At 43.4% G+C, this 17,188-nt stretch overlaps 2 protein-coding genes and 1 pseudogene across 2 annotated transcripts in view; 1 reads left to right on the plus strand and 2 right to left on the minus strand.

Annotated features, from left to right (window-relative positions):
• LOC140426008 (netrin-G1-like) overlaps window positions 1-17,188 on the plus strand; it is a 262,666-nt gene that overhangs the window by 37,081 nt on the left and 208,397 nt on the right. The gene's annotated exons all lie outside the window — the stretch shown is intronic.
• On the minus strand, window positions 2,062-7,581 carry LOC140427513 (uncharacterized; annotated as a pseudogene).
• On the minus strand, window positions 11,599-14,698 carry LOC140427213 (uncharacterized). Its single transcript, XM_072512826.1, has 5 exons — window positions 14,546-14,698; window positions 12,489-13,430; window positions 12,072-12,385; window positions 11,689-11,888; window positions 11,599-11,603 (listed from the first exon to the last, which is right to left on the minus strand). Exons 1-5 carry the CDS (start codon window positions 14,696-14,698, stop codon window positions 11,599-11,601), a joined length of 1,614 nt encoding a protein of 537 aa, XP_072368927.1.

Genomic DNA, 17,188 nt, shown 5'->3' on the forward strand with positions numbered 1-17,188 from the left:
TACAGTGTGACACCCTGTGAGGGAGAGATGGGACACTGGGTACAGTGTGACACAGTGAGAGAGAGATGGAGCACTGGGTACAGTGTGACACAGTGTGTGAGAGATGGGGCACTGTGTACAGTGTGACACAGTGTGAGGGAGAGATGGGGCACTGGGTACAGTGTGACACAGTGAGAGAGAGATGGGACACTGGGTACAGTGTGACGCAGTGAGAGAGTGATGGGACACTGGGTACAGTGTGACGCAGTGAGAGAGAGATGGGACACTGGGTACAGTGTGACGCAGTGAGAGAGAGATGGAGCACTGGGTACAGTGTGACGCAGTGAGAGAGGGAGATGGGGCACTGGGTACAGTGTGACACAGTGAGAGAGAGATGGGACACTTGGTACAGTGTGACGCAGTGAGAGAGAGATGGGACACTGGGTACAGTGTGATGCAGTGAGAGTGTGATGGAGCACTGGGTACAGTGTGACGCAGTGAGAGGGAGATGGGACACTGGGTACAGTGTGACGCAGTGAGAGAGAGATGGAGCACTGGGTACAGTGTGACGCAGTGAGAGAGAGATAGAGCACTGGGTACAAAGTGACACAGTGTGAGAGAGAGATGGGGCACTGGGTACAGTGTGACGCAGTGAGAGAGAGATGGGACACTGGGTACAGTGTGACGCAGTGAGAGAGAGATGGAGCACTGGGTACAGTGTGGCGCAGTGAGAGGGAGATGGGACACTGGGTACAGTGTGACGCAGTGAGAGAGAGATGGAGCACTGAGTACAGTGTGACACAGTGAGAGAGAGAGATGGAGCACTGGGTACAGAGTGACACAGTGTGAGAGAGAGATGGGGCACTGGGTACAGTGTGACGCAGTGAGAGAGAGATGGGACACTGGGTACAGTGTGACACAGTGAGAGAGAGATGGAGCACTGGGTGCAGTGTGACGCAGTGAGAGAGAGATGGAGCACTGGGTACAGTGTGACGCAGTGAGAGAGAGATGGAGCACTGGGTACAGAGTGACACAGTGTGAGAGAGAGATGGGGCACTGGGTACAGTGTGACGCAGTGAGAGAGAGATGGGACACTGGGTACAGTGTGACACAGTGAGAGAGAGATGGAGCACTGGGTACAGTGTGACGCAGTGAGAGAGAGATGGGACACTGGGTACAGTGTGACACAGTGAGAGAGAGAGATGGGACACTGGGTACAGTGTGACGCAGTGAGAGAGAGATGGGACACTGGGTACAGTGTGACGCAGTGAGAGAGGGAGATGTGGTGGGTTAGCCGTGTGGTGAGCACATTAAATGGTCATTGACCACTGCAGCACTGAGAGATTCTATCGGCAGCCAATCGCGTGCCCCCTTTGCTGCCGGCAATTTCACCTCAGTGGGGCAGGAAATTTCGGGCCCTTGTTTGCCCAGGTGAATTTTAAATTTCCTCCGTCAAACTCTGTCCGTATTCTCTCGATGGACTGTTCTGGACACAGAGAGACAGCCGGTCTGTGTTGACATTTTCCAATCCGATCACGCCAGCCTCAACCTCCTCCAGTGAGAACATTTCCATTTCATATACTCACTCCTCCTCATCCAATCCCACCCTCCTTTCAACTCTTTCCAATTGCTCTCGGTACCAGCTTCGATCCTTTCCCAACTGAGTTTAGTAATAAAACAAATTAACCAATTTACAAATTGACGGCCTTTTCAAGGGTTTCTGCAGCTAAAAGCAACCACATCAATGGAAACTCACCAAAATTAAATTCATGTTTTTGGGGTCGTGATGCCCCCCAGGCCCCCGCGGATATCACTAGTTGAGGAACGCCTTGAGCGGAACCTCGAGGTGGGCACCGAGGCTGCAAACATAACCACAAACGAGGGGCAGGCAGTCGGTCGATCAACACCATGAACCGCCTGCTGCTGGAACCTGTTCCTAGGCCCCTTGGCCCAATGTCTGGCTAACGAGGATATCCTTCCCTTGCCGGAAGCCCCTCTCAGTGGCCAGGAGTATGGGGCTAAAGTGTAAACAAATGGGGCTGTCACCTCTCAGATCCAATAACGACAGAGACCGCAGGCTCCTCACATCTGAGGGACCTTCAGGGAGTCTGTGAACCATCCTTTCCTGCACGAGATTTCTGTGTGTGACACTCTCCACACTAAATCCCCAATGTATTTGATGTAGTGTACACAGTATTTGAAGAAGTGTACACTGTAATTGATGAAGTGTACACAGTATTCGATGAAGCGTACACTGTATTCGATGTAGTGTACACTGTATTTGATGTAGTGTACACTGTATTTGATGAAGTGTACACTGTAATTGATGAAGTGTACACAGTATTCGATGAAGTGTACACTGTATTTGATGAAGTGTACACTGTATTTGATGTAGTGTACACTGTATTTGATGAAGTGTACACTGTATTTGGTGTAGTGTACACTCTATTTTATGTAATGTATACTGCATTTGATGTAGTGTACACAGTATCTGATGTAGTGTACACTGTATTTGAAGTGTATACTCTATTTGATGAAGTTTAGAGTGTATTTGATGTATTAGTGTACACTATTTGATGAAGTGTGCACTCTATTTGATGTAGTGTACACTGTATTTGATGAAGTGTCCACTGTATTTGATGTAGTGTACACTGTATTTGGTGTAGTGTACACTGTATTTGATGAAGTGTACACTATATTTGATGTGTACACCGTATTCGATGTAGTGTACACTGTATTTGATGAAGTGTACACTGTATTTGATGAAGTGTACACTGTATTTGGTGTAGTGTACACTGTATTTTATGTAGTGTATACTGTATTTGATGTAGTGTACACAGTATCTGATGTAGTGTACACTGTATTTGAAGTGTATACTCTATTTGATGAAGTTTAGAGTGTATTTGATGTAGTAGTGTCCACTATTTGATGAAGTGTGCACTCTATTTGATGTAGTGTACACTGTATTTGATGAAGTGTACACTGTATTTGATGTAGTGTACACTGTATTTGATGAAGTGTACACTGTATTTGATGTGTACACTGTATTCGATGTAGTGTACACTGTATTTGGTGAAGTGTACACTGTATTTGATGTAGTGTACACTGTATTTGATGAAGTGTACACTGTATTTGGTGTAGTGTACACTGTATTTTATGTAATGTATACTGCATTTGATGTAGTGTACACAGTATCTGATGTAGTGTACACTGTATTTGAAGTGTATACTCTATTTGATGAAGTTTAGAGTGTATTTGATGTAGTAGTGTACACTATTTGATGAAGTGTGCACTCTATTTGATGTAGTGTGCACTGTATTTGATGAAGTGTACACTGTATTTGATGTAGTGTACACTGTATTTGGTGTAGTGTACACTGTATTTGATGAAGTGTACACTGTATTTGATGTGTACACCGTATTTGATGTAGTGTACACTGTATTTGATGAAGTGTACACTGTATTTGATGAAGTGTAGACTGTATTTGGTGTAGTGTACACTGTATTTTATGTAGTGTATACTGTATTTGATGTAGTGTACACAGTATCTGATGTAGTGTACACTGTATTTGAAGTGTATACTCTATTTGATGACGTTTAGAGTGTATTTGATGTATTAGTGTCCACTATTTGATGAAGTGTGCAACCTATTTGATGTAGTGTATACTCTATTTGATGAGGTGTACACTGTATTTGATGTAGTGTACACTGTATTTGGTGTAGTGTACACCGTATTTGATGAAGTGTAGACTGTATTTCATGCAGTGTACACTGTATTTGATGAAGTGTGCACTCTATTTGATGTAGTGTACACTGTATTTGATGAAGTGTACACTGTATTTGATGTAGTGTACACTGTATTTGATGTAGTGTACACAGTATTTGATGTAGTGTACACTATATTTGAAGTGTAAACTGTACTTGATGAAGTGTACATGACATTTGATGTAGTGTACACTTGATTTGATGAAGTGTAGACCGTATTTGATGTAGTAGTGTACACTGTATTTGATGTAGTGTACACTATATTGTTGAGGTGTACACTGTATTTGATGTAATGTACACTGTATTTGATGACGTGTACACAGTATTTGATGAAGTGGATCCTCTCGGAAGGAGCGATCACAATATGGTGGAATTTAAACAACAGTTGGAGGGTGTGAAGGTAAAATCAAACACTAGTGTTTTGTGCTTAAACAAAGGAGATTACAATTGGATGAGAGAAGAAGTAGCTAATGTAAACTGGGAGCAAAGACTTTATGGTGAAAAAGCTGAGGAACAGTGGAGAACCTTCCAAGCGATTTTTCACAGTGCTCAGAAAAGGTTTATACCAACAAAAAGGAAGGACGGCAGAAAGAAGGAAAATCGACCATGGATATTGAAGGAAATAAGGGAGAGTATCAAATTGAAGGAAAAAGCAGACAAAGTGGCAAAATTAGTGGGAGATTAGAGGACTGGGAAATCTTTAGGGGGCAACAGAAAGCCACTAAAAAATCTATAAAGAAGAGTAAGATAGATTATGAGAGTAAACTTGCTCAGAATATAAAAACAGATAGTAAAAGTTTCCATGAATATATAAAACAAAAAAAGTGGCTAAGGTAAATATTGGTCCGTTAGAGGATGAGAAGGGAGATTTAATAATGGGAGATGAGGAAATGGCTGAGGAACTGAACAGGTTTTTTGGGTCGGTCTTCACAGTGGAAGACACAAATAACATGCCAGTGACTGATAGAAGTGAGGCTATGACAGGTGAGGACCTTGAGAGGATTGTTATTACTAAGGAAGTAGTGATGGGCAAGCTAATGGGGCTAAAGGTAGACGAGTCTCCTGGCCCTGATGGAATGCATCCCAGAGTGTTAAAAGAGATGGTGAGGGACATTGCAAATGCACTAGTGATAATTTACCAAAATTCACTGGACTCTGGGGTGGTCCCGGCGGATTGGAAATTAGCAAACGGGACACCACTGTTTAAAAAAGGAGGTAGGCAGAAAGCGGGTAATTATAGGCCAGTGAGCTTAACTTCGGTAGTAGGGAAGATGCTGGAATCTATCATCAAAGAAGAAATAGCGAGGCATCTGGATGGAAATTGTCCCATTGGGCAGACGCAGCATGGATTCATAAAGGACAGGTCATGCCTCACTAATTTAGTGGAATTTTTTGAGGACATTACCAGTGCAGTAGATAACGGGGAGCCAATGGATGTGGTATATCTGGATTTCCAGAAAGCCTTTGACAAGGTGCCACACAAAAGGTTGCTGCATGAGACAAAGATGGATGGCATTAAGGGTAAAGTAGTAGCATGGATAGAGGATCGGTTAATTAATAGAAAGCAAAGAGTGGGGATTAATGGGTGTTTCTCTGGTTGGCAAACAGTAGCTAGTGGTGTCCCTCAGGGATCAGTGTTGGGCCCACAACTGTTCACAATTTACATAGATCATTTGGAGTTGGGGACCAAGGGCAATGTGTCCAAGTTTGCAGAAGACCCTAAGATGAGTGGGAAAGCAAAAAGTGCAGAGGATACTGGAAGTCTGCAGAGGGATTTGGATAGGCTAAGTGAATGGGCTAGGGTCTAGCAGGTGGAATACAATGTTGACAAATGTGAGGTTATCCATTTTGGTAGGAATAACAGCAAAAGGGATTATTATTTAAATGATAAAATATTAAAACATGCTGCTGTGCAGAGAGACCTAGGTGTGCTAGTGCACGAGTCGCAAAATGTTGGTTTACAGGTGCAATAGGTGATTAAGAAGGCAAATGGAATTTTGTCCTTCGTTGCTAGAGGGATAGAGTTTAAGACTAGGGAGGTTATGCTGCAATTGTATAAGGTGTTAGTCAGGCCGCACCTGGAGTATTGTGTTCAGTTGAGAAAGGATGTACTGGCACTGGAGGGTGTGCAGAGGAGATTCACTAGGTTAATCCCAGAGCTGAAGGGGTTGGATTATGAGGAGAGGTTGAGTAGACTGGGACTGCACTCGTTGGAATTTAGAAGGATGAGGGGGGATCTTATAGAAACATATAAAATTATAAAGGGAATAGATAGGATAGATGCGGGCAGGTTGTTTCCACTGGCGGGTGAAAGCAGAACAAGGGGGCATAGCCTCAAAATAAGGGGAAGTAGATTTAGGACTGAGTTTAGGGGGAACTTCTTCACCCAACGGGTTGTGAATCTATGGAATTCCTTGCCCAGTGAAGCAGTAGAGGCTCCTTCATTAAATGTTTTTAAGATAAAGATAGATAGTTTTTTGAAGAATAAAGGGGTTGAGGGTGGGAAAGTGGAGGTGAGTCCACAAAAGATCAGCCATGATCTCATTGAATGGTGGAGCAGGCTCGAGGGGCCAGATGGCCTACTCCTGCTCCTAGTTCTTATGTTCTTATGTAAGTGTATACTGTATTTGATGAAGTGTACACTGTATTTGATGTTGCGTACACTGTATTTGATGAAGTGTACACTGTATTTGATGAAGTGAATACTGTATTTGATGAAGTGAATACTGTATTTGATGTAGTGAACACTGTATTTGATGTACTGTACACTGTATTTGATGTAGTGTGCACTGTATTTGATGTAGTGTGCACTGTATTTGATGTAGTGTGCACTGTATTTGATGAAGTGTACACTGTATTTGATGAAGTGTGCACTGTATTTGATGAAGTGTGCACTGTATTTGACGTAGTGTACACTGTATTTGATGAAGGGAATACTGTATTTGATGAAGTGTGCACTGTATTTGATGAAGTGTAGACTGTATTTGATGAAGTGTACACTGTATTTGATGAAGTGTACACTGTATTTGATGAAGTGAATACTGTATTTGATGTAGTGTACACTGTATTTGATGTAGTGTGCACTGTATTTGATGTAGTGTGCACTGTATTTCGTGAAGTGTACAACTGTATTTGATGTAGTGTGCACTGTATTTGATGTAGTGTGCACTGTATTTGATGAAGTGTAGACTGTATTTGATGAAGTGTACACTGTATTTGATGAAGTGTACACTGTATTTGATGAAGTGAATACTGTATTTGATGTAGTGTACACTGTATTTGATGTAGTGTGCACTGTATTTGATGTAGTGTGCACTGTATTTCGTGAAGTGTACAACTGTATTTGATGTAGTGTGCACTGTATTTGATGTAGTGTGCACTGTATTTGATGAAGTGTACACTGTAATTGATGAAGTGTACAACTGTATTTGGTGAAGTGTACAACTGTATTTGATGAAGTGTGCACTGTATTTGATGAAGTGTACACTGTATTTGGTGAAGTGTACAACTGTATTTGGTGAAGTGTACAACTGTATTTGATGTAGTGTGCACTGTATTTGATGAAGTGTGCACTGTATTTGATGCAGTGTGCACTGTATTTGATGTAGTATGCACTGTATTTGATGTAGTGTACACTGTATTTGATGTAGTGTACACTGTATTTGATGTAGTGTGCACTGTATTTGATGAAGTGTGCACTGTATTTGATGTAGTGTGCACTGTATTTGATGTACTGTGCACTGTATTTGATGAAGTGTGCACTGTATTTGATGAAGTGTACACTGTATTTGATGTGTACATTGTATTCGATGTAGTGTACACTGTATTTATAGAACATAGAACAATACAGCGCAGTACAGGCCCTTCGGCCCACGATGTTGCACCGAAACAAAAGCCATCTAACCTACACTATGCCATTATCATCCATATGTTTATCCAATAAACTTTTAAATGCCCTCAATGTTGGCGAGTTCACTACTGTAGCAGGTAGGGCATTCCACGGCCTCACTACTCTTTGCGTAAAGAACCTACCTCTGACCTCTGTCCTATATCTATTACCCCTCAGTTTAAAGTTATGTCCCCTCGTGCCAGCCATATCCATCCGCGGGAGAAGGCTCTCACTGTCCACCCTATCCAACCCCCTGATCATTTTGTATGCCTCTATTAAGTTTCCTCTTAGCCTTCTTCTCTCCAACGACAACAACCTCAAGTCCATCAGCCTTTCCTCATAAGATTTTCCCTCCATACCAGGCAACATCCTGGTAAATCTCCTCTGCACCCGCTCCAAAGCCTCCACGTCCTTCCTATAATGCGGTGACCAGAGCTGTACGCAATACTCCAAATGCGGCCGTACCAGAGTTCTGTACAGCTGCAACATGACCTCCCGACTCCGGAACTCAATCCCTCTACCAATAAAGGCCAACACTCTATAGGCCTTCTTCACAACCCTATCAACCTGGGTGGCAACTTTCAGGGATCTATGTACATGGACACCTAGATCCCTCTGCTCATCCACACTTCCAAGAACTTTACCATTAGCCAAACATTCCGCATTCCTGTTATTCCTTCCAAAGTGAATCACCTCACACTTCTCTACATTAAACTCCATTTGCCACCTCTCAGCCCAGCTCTGCAGCTTATCTATATCCCTCTGTAACCTGCTACATCCTTCCACACTATCGACAACACCACCGACTTTAGTATCGTCTGCAAATTTACTCACCCACCCTTCTGCGCCTTCCTCTAGGTCATTGATAAAAATGACAAACAGCAACGGCCCCAGAAAAGATCCTTGTGGTACTCCACTTGTGACTGTACTCCATTCTGAACATTTCCCATCAACCACCACCCCCTGTCTTCTTTCAGCTAGCCAATTTCTGATCCACATCTCTAAATCACCCTCAATCCCCAGCCTCCGTATTTTTTGCAATAGCCTACCGTGGGGAACCTTATCAAACGCTTTGCTGAAATCCATATACACCACACCAACTGCTCTACCCTCGTCTACCTGTTCAGTCACCTTCTCAAAGAACTCAATAAGGTTTGTGAGGCATGGCCTACCCTTCACAAAGCCATGCTGACTATCCCTGATCATATTATTCCTATCTAGATGATTATAAATCTTGTCTCTTATAATCCCCTCCAAGACTTTACCCACTACAGACGTGAGGCTCACCGGTCTATAGTTGCCGGGGTTGTCTCTGCTCCCCTTTTTGAACAAAGGGGCCACATTTGCTGTCCTCCAGTCTTCTGGCACTATTCCTGTAGCCAATGCTGACATAAAAATCAAAGCCAAAGGTCCAGCAATCTCTTCCCTGGCCTCCCAGAGAATCCCAGGATAAATCCCATCAGGTCCCGGGGACTTATCTATTTTCAGCCTGTCCAGAATTGCCAACACCTCTTCCCTACGTACCTCAATGCCATCTATTCTATTAGCCTGGGGCTCAGCATTCTCCTCCACAACATTATCTTTTTCCTGAGTGAATACTGACAAAAAATATTCATTTAGTATCTCGCCTATCTCTTCAGACTCCGCACACAATTTCCCATCCCTGTCCTTGACTGGTCCTACTCTTTCCCTAGTCATTCGCTTATTCCTGACATACCTATAGCAAGCTTTTGGGTTTTCCTTGATCCTTCCTGCCAAATACTTCTCATGTCCCCTCCTTGCTCGTCTTAGCTCTCTCTTTAGATCCTTCCTCGCTACCTTGTAACTATCCATCGCCCCAACTGAAACTTCACATCTCATCTTCACATAGGCCTCCTTCTTCCTCTTAACAAGAGATTCCACTTCCTTGGTAAACCACGGTTCCCTCGCTCGACGCCTTCCTCCCTGCCTGACCGGTACATACTTATCAAGAACACGCAGTAGCTGATCCTTGAACAAGCCCCACTTATCCAGTGTGCCCAACACTTGCAGCCTACTTCTCCACCTTATCCCCCCCAAGTCACGTCTAATGGCATCATAATTGCCCTTCCCCCAGCTATAACTCTTGCCCTGCGGTGTATACTTATCCCTTTCCATCATTAACGTAAACGTCACCGAATTGTGGTCACTGTCCCCAAAGTGCTCTCCTACCTCCAAATCCAACACCTGGCCTGGTTCATTACCCAAAACCAAATCCAACGTGGCCTTGCCTCTTGTTGGCCTGTCAACATATTGTGTCAGGAAACCCTCCTGCACACACTGTACAAAAAACGACCCATCTATTGTACTCGAACTATATCTTTTCCAGTCAATATTTGGAAAGTTAAAGTCTCCCATAATAACTACCCTGTTACTTTCGCTCTTATCCAGAATCATCTTCGCCATCCTTTCCTCTACATCCCTAGAACTATTAGGAGGCCTATAAAAAACTCCCAACAGGGTGACCTCTCCTTTCCTGTTTCTAACTTCAGCCCATACTACCTCGGAAGAAGAGTCCCCATCTAGCATCCTCTCCGCCACCGTAATACTGCTCTTGACTAGCAGCGCCACACCTCCCCCTCTTTTGCCTCCTTCTCTGAGCTTACTAAAACACCTAAACCCCGGAACCTGCAACATCCATTCCTGTCCCTGCTCTATCCATGTCTCCGAAATGGCCACAACATCGAAGTCCCAGGTACCAACCCATGCTGCCAGTTCCCCTACCTTGTTTCGTATACTCCTAGCATTGAAGTAGACACACTTCAAACCACCTACCTAAACACTGGCCCCCTCCTGCAACGTCAAATCTGTGCTCCTGACCTCTATACTCTCATTCTCCCTTACCCTAAAACTACAATCCAGGTTCCCATGCCCCTGCTGCATTAGTTTAAACCCCCCCAAAGAGCACTAACAAATCTCCCCCCCAGGATATTTGTGCTCCTCAGGTTCAGATGTAGACCATCCTGTCTGTAGAGCTCCCACCTTCCCCAGAAAGAGCCCCAGTTATCCAGAAATCTGAATCCCTCCCGCCTGCATCATCCCTGTCGCCACGTGTTTAAATACTCTCTCTCCCTATTCCTCATCTCACTATCACGTGGCACGGGCAACAACCCAGAGATAACAAATCTGTTTGTTCTAGTTCTGAGCTTCCATCCTAGCTCCCTGAAAGCCTGCCTGACATCCTTGTCCCCTTTCCTACCTATGTCGTTAGTGCCAATGTGGACCACGACTTGGGGCTGCTCCCCCTCCCCCTAAGGACCCGGAAAACACGATCCGAGACATCACGTACCCTTGACCTGGGAGGCAACATACCAAACGTGAGTCTCTCTCGCTCCCACAAAATCTCCTATCTGTGCCCCTGACTATAAAGTCCCCAATTACTAATGCTCTGCTCCTCTCCCCCCTTCCCTTCTGAGCAACAGGGACAGACTCCGTGCCAGAGGCCCGTACCCCATGGCTTACCCCTGGTAAGTCCCCCCCCCCCCACAAGTATCCAAAGCGGTATACTTGTTTCTCAGGGGAACGACCACAGGGGATCCCTGCACTGACTGCTTTTTCCCAGCCCCTCTTACAATTACCCACCTATCTCCAATCTGTGGTGTAACTAATTCCCTGAAGCTGCTATCTATGACCCCTTCTGCCTCCCGAATGATCCGAAGTTCTTCCAACTCCAGCTCCAGTTCCCTAACTCGGTCTTGGAGGAGCTGGAGATGGCAGCACTTCCTGCAGGTAAAATCAGCAGGGACACTAACTGCATCCCTCACCTCAAACATCCTGCAGGAGGAACATTGTACTCCCTTCCCTGCCATTCCTCTAACTTTCTACCAAGATCTGGCTAACAACTAAATTAAATTTTTTATAAAAAATAATAATATAATAAAATATGGTACTTACCTCAGACCAATGGGTTTTATTATTAGGTTAGAGGAAGAGGGCGGGTGGGAGACACTACACTGTAATTGATGAAGTGTACACAGTATTTGATGAAGTGTACACTGTATTCGATGTAGTGTACACTGTATTTGATGAAGTGTACACTGCATTTGATGAAGTGTACACTGTATTTGATGTGTACGCTGTATTTGATGTAGCGTACACTGTATTTGATGTAGTGTACACTGTATTTGATGTGTACACTGTATTCGATGTAGTGTACACTGTATTTTATGTAGTGTATACTGTATTTGATGTAGTGTACACAGTATCTGATGTAGTGTACACTGTATTTGAAGTGTATACTCTATTTGATGAAGTGTAGAGTGTATTTGATGTAGTAGTGTACACTATTTGATGAAGTGTGCACTCTATTTGATGTAGTGTACACTCTATTTGATAAAAAATAATAATATAATAAAATATGGTACTTACCTCAGACCAATGGGTTTTATTATTAGGTTAGAGGAAGAGGGCGGGTGGGAGACACTACACTGTAATTGATGAAGTGTACACAATATTTGATGAAGTGTACACTGTATTCGATGTAGTGTACACTGTATTTGATGAAGTGTACACTGTATTTGATGTAGTGTACACTGTATTTGATGAAGTGTACACTGTATTTGATGCGTACGCTGTATTTGATGTAGCGTACACTGTATTTGATGTAGTGTACACTGTATTTGATGTGTACACTGTATTCGATGTAGTGTACACTGTATTTTATGTAGTGTATACTGTATTTGATGTAGTGCACACAGTATCTGATATAGTGTACACTGTATTTGAAGTGTATACTCTATTTGATGAAGTGTAGAGTGTATTTGATGTAGTAGTGTACACTATTTGATGAAGTGTGCACTCTATTTGATGTAGTGTACACTCTATTTGATGAAGTGTACACTGTATTTGATGTAGTGTACACTGTATTTGGTGTAGTGTACACTGTATTTGATGAAGTGTGCACTGTATTTGATGAAGTGTGCACTGTATTTGATGAAGTGTAGACTGTATTTGATGTAGTGTACACTGTATTTGATGAAGTGTGCACTGTATTTGATGAAGTGTACACTGTATTTGGTGTAGTGTGCACTGTATTTGATGAAGTGTAGACTGTATTTGATGTAGTGTACACTGTATTTGATGAAGTGTGCACTGTATTTGATGAAGTGTAGACTGTATTTGATGAAGTGTGCACTGTATTTGATGAAGTGTACACTGTATTTGATGAAGTGTGCACTGTATTTGATGAAGTGTACACTGTATTTGATGAAGTGTGCACTGTATTTGATGAAGTGTACACTGTATTTGGTGTAGTGTGCACTGTATTTGATGAAGTGTGCACTGTATTTGATGAAGTGTGCACTGTATTTGATGAAGCGTAGACTGTATTTGATGTAGTGTACACTGTATTTGATGAAGTGTGCACTGTATTTGATGAAGTGTACACTGTATTTGGTGTAGTGTGCACTGTATTTGATGAAGTGTAGACTGTATTTGATGTAGTGTACACTGTATTTGATGAAGTGTGCACTGTATTTGATGAAGTGTAGACTGTATTTGATGAAGTGTGCACTGTATTTGATGAAGTGTACACTGTATTTGATGAAGTGTGCACTGTATTTGATGAAGTGTACACTGTATTTGATGAAGTGTGCACTGTATTTGATGAAGTGTACACTGTATTTGGTGTAGTGTGCACTGTATTTGAAGAAGTGTGCACTGTATTTGATGCAGTGTGCACTGTATTTGATGAAGTGTGCACTGTATTTGATGAAGTGTGCACTGTATTTGATGAAGTGTGCACTGTATTTGATGAAGTGTGCTCTATATTCTAAGTGCTGCTATACTGATGAGTTACACCGTACCAGGACCATGTCACTATTTTACTTGCTTTAAATTCTGTCATTTTGAAGGAAGATGTAGTTGATCAGAAATCGTCGTCTCAGCGAATTCACTACACGTGTTGTGAAGCTCACTGGAACTGTCGACATAAAGGAAGGATCATCACTACTTCTGTAGAAACACAGTCTGTGACTTGCTCGGCTAAAAGTCTGACAAGCAATTATTTCTGAATCCCAGCACCAATTATGAAGATCCAATTGAGTCGTGACAGCTGGCGAATGTTCGAGTTCCTGGTCTGATCTTTTAAACAAAGCCGTGCATTTCTATAGCAGCATTTATTACCCTGCCATGTCCCAGAGCACCTTCCAACCAATGAAGTAATTTACAACTCGAGTCAGTTTATAACATAGAAAATACAGCAGACAAATTAAACAGAACAAGATTCTTTCAATAGATCAGATAATAACCAGATGCTATTGGGATTATTAATATCAGTGTCCATTCCTCTGTCAGCTCTTCATACAGAACAACAGGAGACCATTCGGCCCATTGTCTCCATGTCAGCTCTTTGAAAAGTCGATCCAATTATCCCACTCCTCATTTCCCCCAGGGCCCTGAATCATTTCCCATTTCAAAGGATTTTAGTTTGACACAATGGGGCTGAATGGCCTCCTCTGTATTTTTGCTAAGGATGTTCCCGACGGTGGGTGTGTCCAGAACCAGGGGTCACAGTCTGAGGTAGACCATTTAGGGCAGAGATGAGAAGAAATTTCTTCACCCAGGAAGTGATGAGCCTGCGGAATTCGTTACCTCAGGAAGTAGTTGAGTCCAAACTTTGTATGGTTTGAAGAAGCAGTTAGATGTAGTACTGAGGACAAAGGTGATCAAAGGATATGGGGGGAAGGTGGGATCTGGATATTGAGTTGGATGATCAGCCATGATAATGAATGGCGGAGCAGGCTCGAGGGGCCGAATGGCCTCCTCATGCTGCCATTTTTTTCTATGTTTCTATGTTTTCCATGTAACATCATATTCTCCCTCATCATCCACCGAGTCCTGGTTTTATTCCAGTAACTTCCACCCTTGTTGAGATGTCCCCAGCCTGTCCCCAAACCAACTCTTCTTGAAAGATCACCCATTGCTCCGTTCCAGATGTCCTCTCAATCTTTGGCTCCATTTTACTCCGGCTGGATCCCTGTCCAGCCACCGAAATGAACCCTCTTCCGATGAGACATTCCATTGGGGAACGTCCCTTGTTCTCCTGCATTCAGCGTCTAAACCTGCTCCTATTTCTGATGTTGGGACTGCTCAGCGCCACCTCCTCAGGGTCACTAGGGATGGACAATAAATACTGTCCTTGCCGGACACGTCCACAGCCCGGGGACTGATTTAATAAAGGAACGACAGTTTGAAGTCGACATCTTGCCAGCAAGCTCGGTGGGATTTGCTGCTTTGGAATTTAATTATAAAGAATGTGATCTGGCAGCAATGAATGTTTGTTCAAGTTAATGAAACCCAGAACTCTGCACCTGGTGTTTGTGTCGAAACATTTCAGTAATGAGAAGACCAGAGGGAGGTGTCACAGAATGGAGAGCAAACTGGAGAAAGAATGAGAATCTCCACTAAATCTTCAACAAGCAGAGCTTCACCCCCCCATTATTGACAGAGCCCTGTGTAAATCTGTCCTGAGAGATTCCAATCACATTTCATTCAACTGTCAGATTCCAATTTTCAACCCTCCTCCCCCAACGGGTGACCTCCTTCTAATGAAAGGTCTCCAACGAAGACCCTTCTCTCCTCAGTGGCAGCGGCTCACAGAGGCTCGGGGCTGGGAATGTGTGTTCCCGGATCCCTTGGACTGCCTGAAACCAGGAAAAATCAGAGAAGGAATGCCGGAATATTGGCAAATAACATCAAAAAACGGCAAGATTTTTACAAACGTATAAAGAACAAGTGAATAACTAAGGAAAGAGACGGACCAATTAGAGACCAAATAGGTGTCTGGAGAGAAGAGATGAGCATTGAGCTCAATTAATAGCACATGTTGTCCCCTTGTTCAAGAAGGGGAGTAGAGACAACCCCGGTAACTATAGACCAGTGAGCCTTACTTCTGTTGTGGGCAAAGTCTTGGAAAGGATTATAAAAGATGGGATTTATAATCATCTAGAAAGGAATAATTTGATTAGGGATAGTCAACACGGTTTTGTGAAGGGTAGGTCGTGCCTCACAAACCTTATTGAGTTCTTTGAGAAGGTGACCAAACTGGTGGATGAGGGTAAAGCAGTTGATGTGGTGTATACGGATTTCAGTAAAGTGTTTGATAAGGTTCCCCACGATCGGGTATTGCAGAAAATATGGAGGCATGGGATTCAGGATGATTTAGCAGTTTGGATCAGAAATTGGCTAGCTGTAAGAAGGTGTTTGGTGGTTGATGGGAAATGTTCAGCCTGGAGTTCAGTTACTAGTGGTGTACCACAAGGATCTGTTTTGGGGCCACTGCTGTTTGTTAATTTTTTTAATGACCTGGAGGAGGGCGTAGAAGGATGGTTGAGTAAATTTGCGGATGACATTAAAGTCGGTGGAGTTGTGGACAATGCGGAAGGGTGTTGCAGGTTACAGAGGGACATAGATAAGCTGCAGAGCTGGGCTGAGATGTGGCAAATGGAGTTTAATGCAGAAAAGTGTGAGGTGATTCATTTTGGAAGGAGTAACAGGAATACAGAGCACTGGGCTAATGGTAAGATTCTTGGTAGCGTGGATGAGCAGAGAGATCTCGGTGTCCATGTACATAGATCCCTGAAAGTTGCCACCCAGATTGATAGGATTGTTAAGAAGGCGTGTTAGCTTTTATTGGTAGAGGGATTGAGTTTCAGAGCCATGAGGTCATGTTGCAGCTGTACAAAACTCTGGTGCGGCCACATTTGGAGTATTGCGTGCAGTTCTGGTCGCCGCATTATAGGAAGGATGTGGAAGCATTGGAAAGGGTGCAGAGGAGATTTACCAGGATGTTGCCTGGTATGGAGGGAAGATCTTATGAGGAAAGGCTGAGGGACTTGAGGCTGTTTTCATTAGAGAGAAGAAGGTTAAGAGGTGATTTAATAGAGGCATACAAGATGATCAGAGGATTAGATAGGGTGGACAGTGAGAGCCTTTTTCCTCAGATGATGATGGCTAGCATGAAGGGACATAGCTTTAAATTGAGGGGAGATAGATATAGGACAGATGTCAGAGGTAGGTTCTTTACTCAGAGAGTAGTAAGGGTGTGGAATGCCCTGCCTGCAACAGTAGTGGACTCGCCAACATTAAGTGCATTTAAATGGTCATTGGATAGACATATGGACGATAAGGGAATAGTGTAGCTGGGCTTTCGAGTGGTTTCAAAGGTCGGCGCAACATCGAGGGCCGAAGGGCCTGTACTGCGCTGTAATGTTCTATTGTCTATGTTCTATCCTAATAAATTGCTTTAATCTTCAGAGAGAGAGAGAGAGTGATGAAGCAGACATTGGAGTTAAGGGGAAGGAGTGTGAAATGTTGGATGGGGGTGAACAGAATGAACGAGATGTGGAGATGTTTCATAGAATCATAGAATTTACAGTGCAGAAGGAGGCCATTCAACCCATTGAGTCTGCACCGGCCCTTACAAAGAGTACCCTACTGAAGCCCACATATCTACGCTATCCCTGTAACCCAGTAACCCCCACTTAACATTTTTTGGACACTAAGGGGCAATTTATCATGGCCAATTCACCTAACCCGC

The sequence above is a fragment of the Scyliorhinus torazame genome, chromosome 7, assembly GCF_047496885.1.
Source record: "Scyliorhinus torazame isolate Kashiwa2021f chromosome 7, sScyTor2.1, whole genome shotgun sequence".
Classification (NCBI taxonomy): domain Eukaryota; kingdom Metazoa; phylum Chordata; class Chondrichthyes; order Carcharhiniformes; family Scyliorhinidae; genus Scyliorhinus; species Scyliorhinus torazame.

Bases quoted from the DNA above. Each gene is read 5' to 3' on its own strand.
- LOC140427213 (XM_072512826.1), bottom strand. From the start codon at position 14,698: ATGCAGGAGAACAAGGGACGTTCCCCAATGGAATGTCTCATCGGAAGA. The intron at 13,431-14,545 runs GTTTGGGGACAG...TCATCAGTATAG, and splicing joins TGATCTTTCAAGAAGAGTTG to CAGCACTTAGAATATAGAGC. The intron at 12,386-12,488 runs GTACACTTCATC...TTCATCAAATAG, and splicing joins TACACTACATCAAATACAGT to AGTATACACTTCAAATACAG.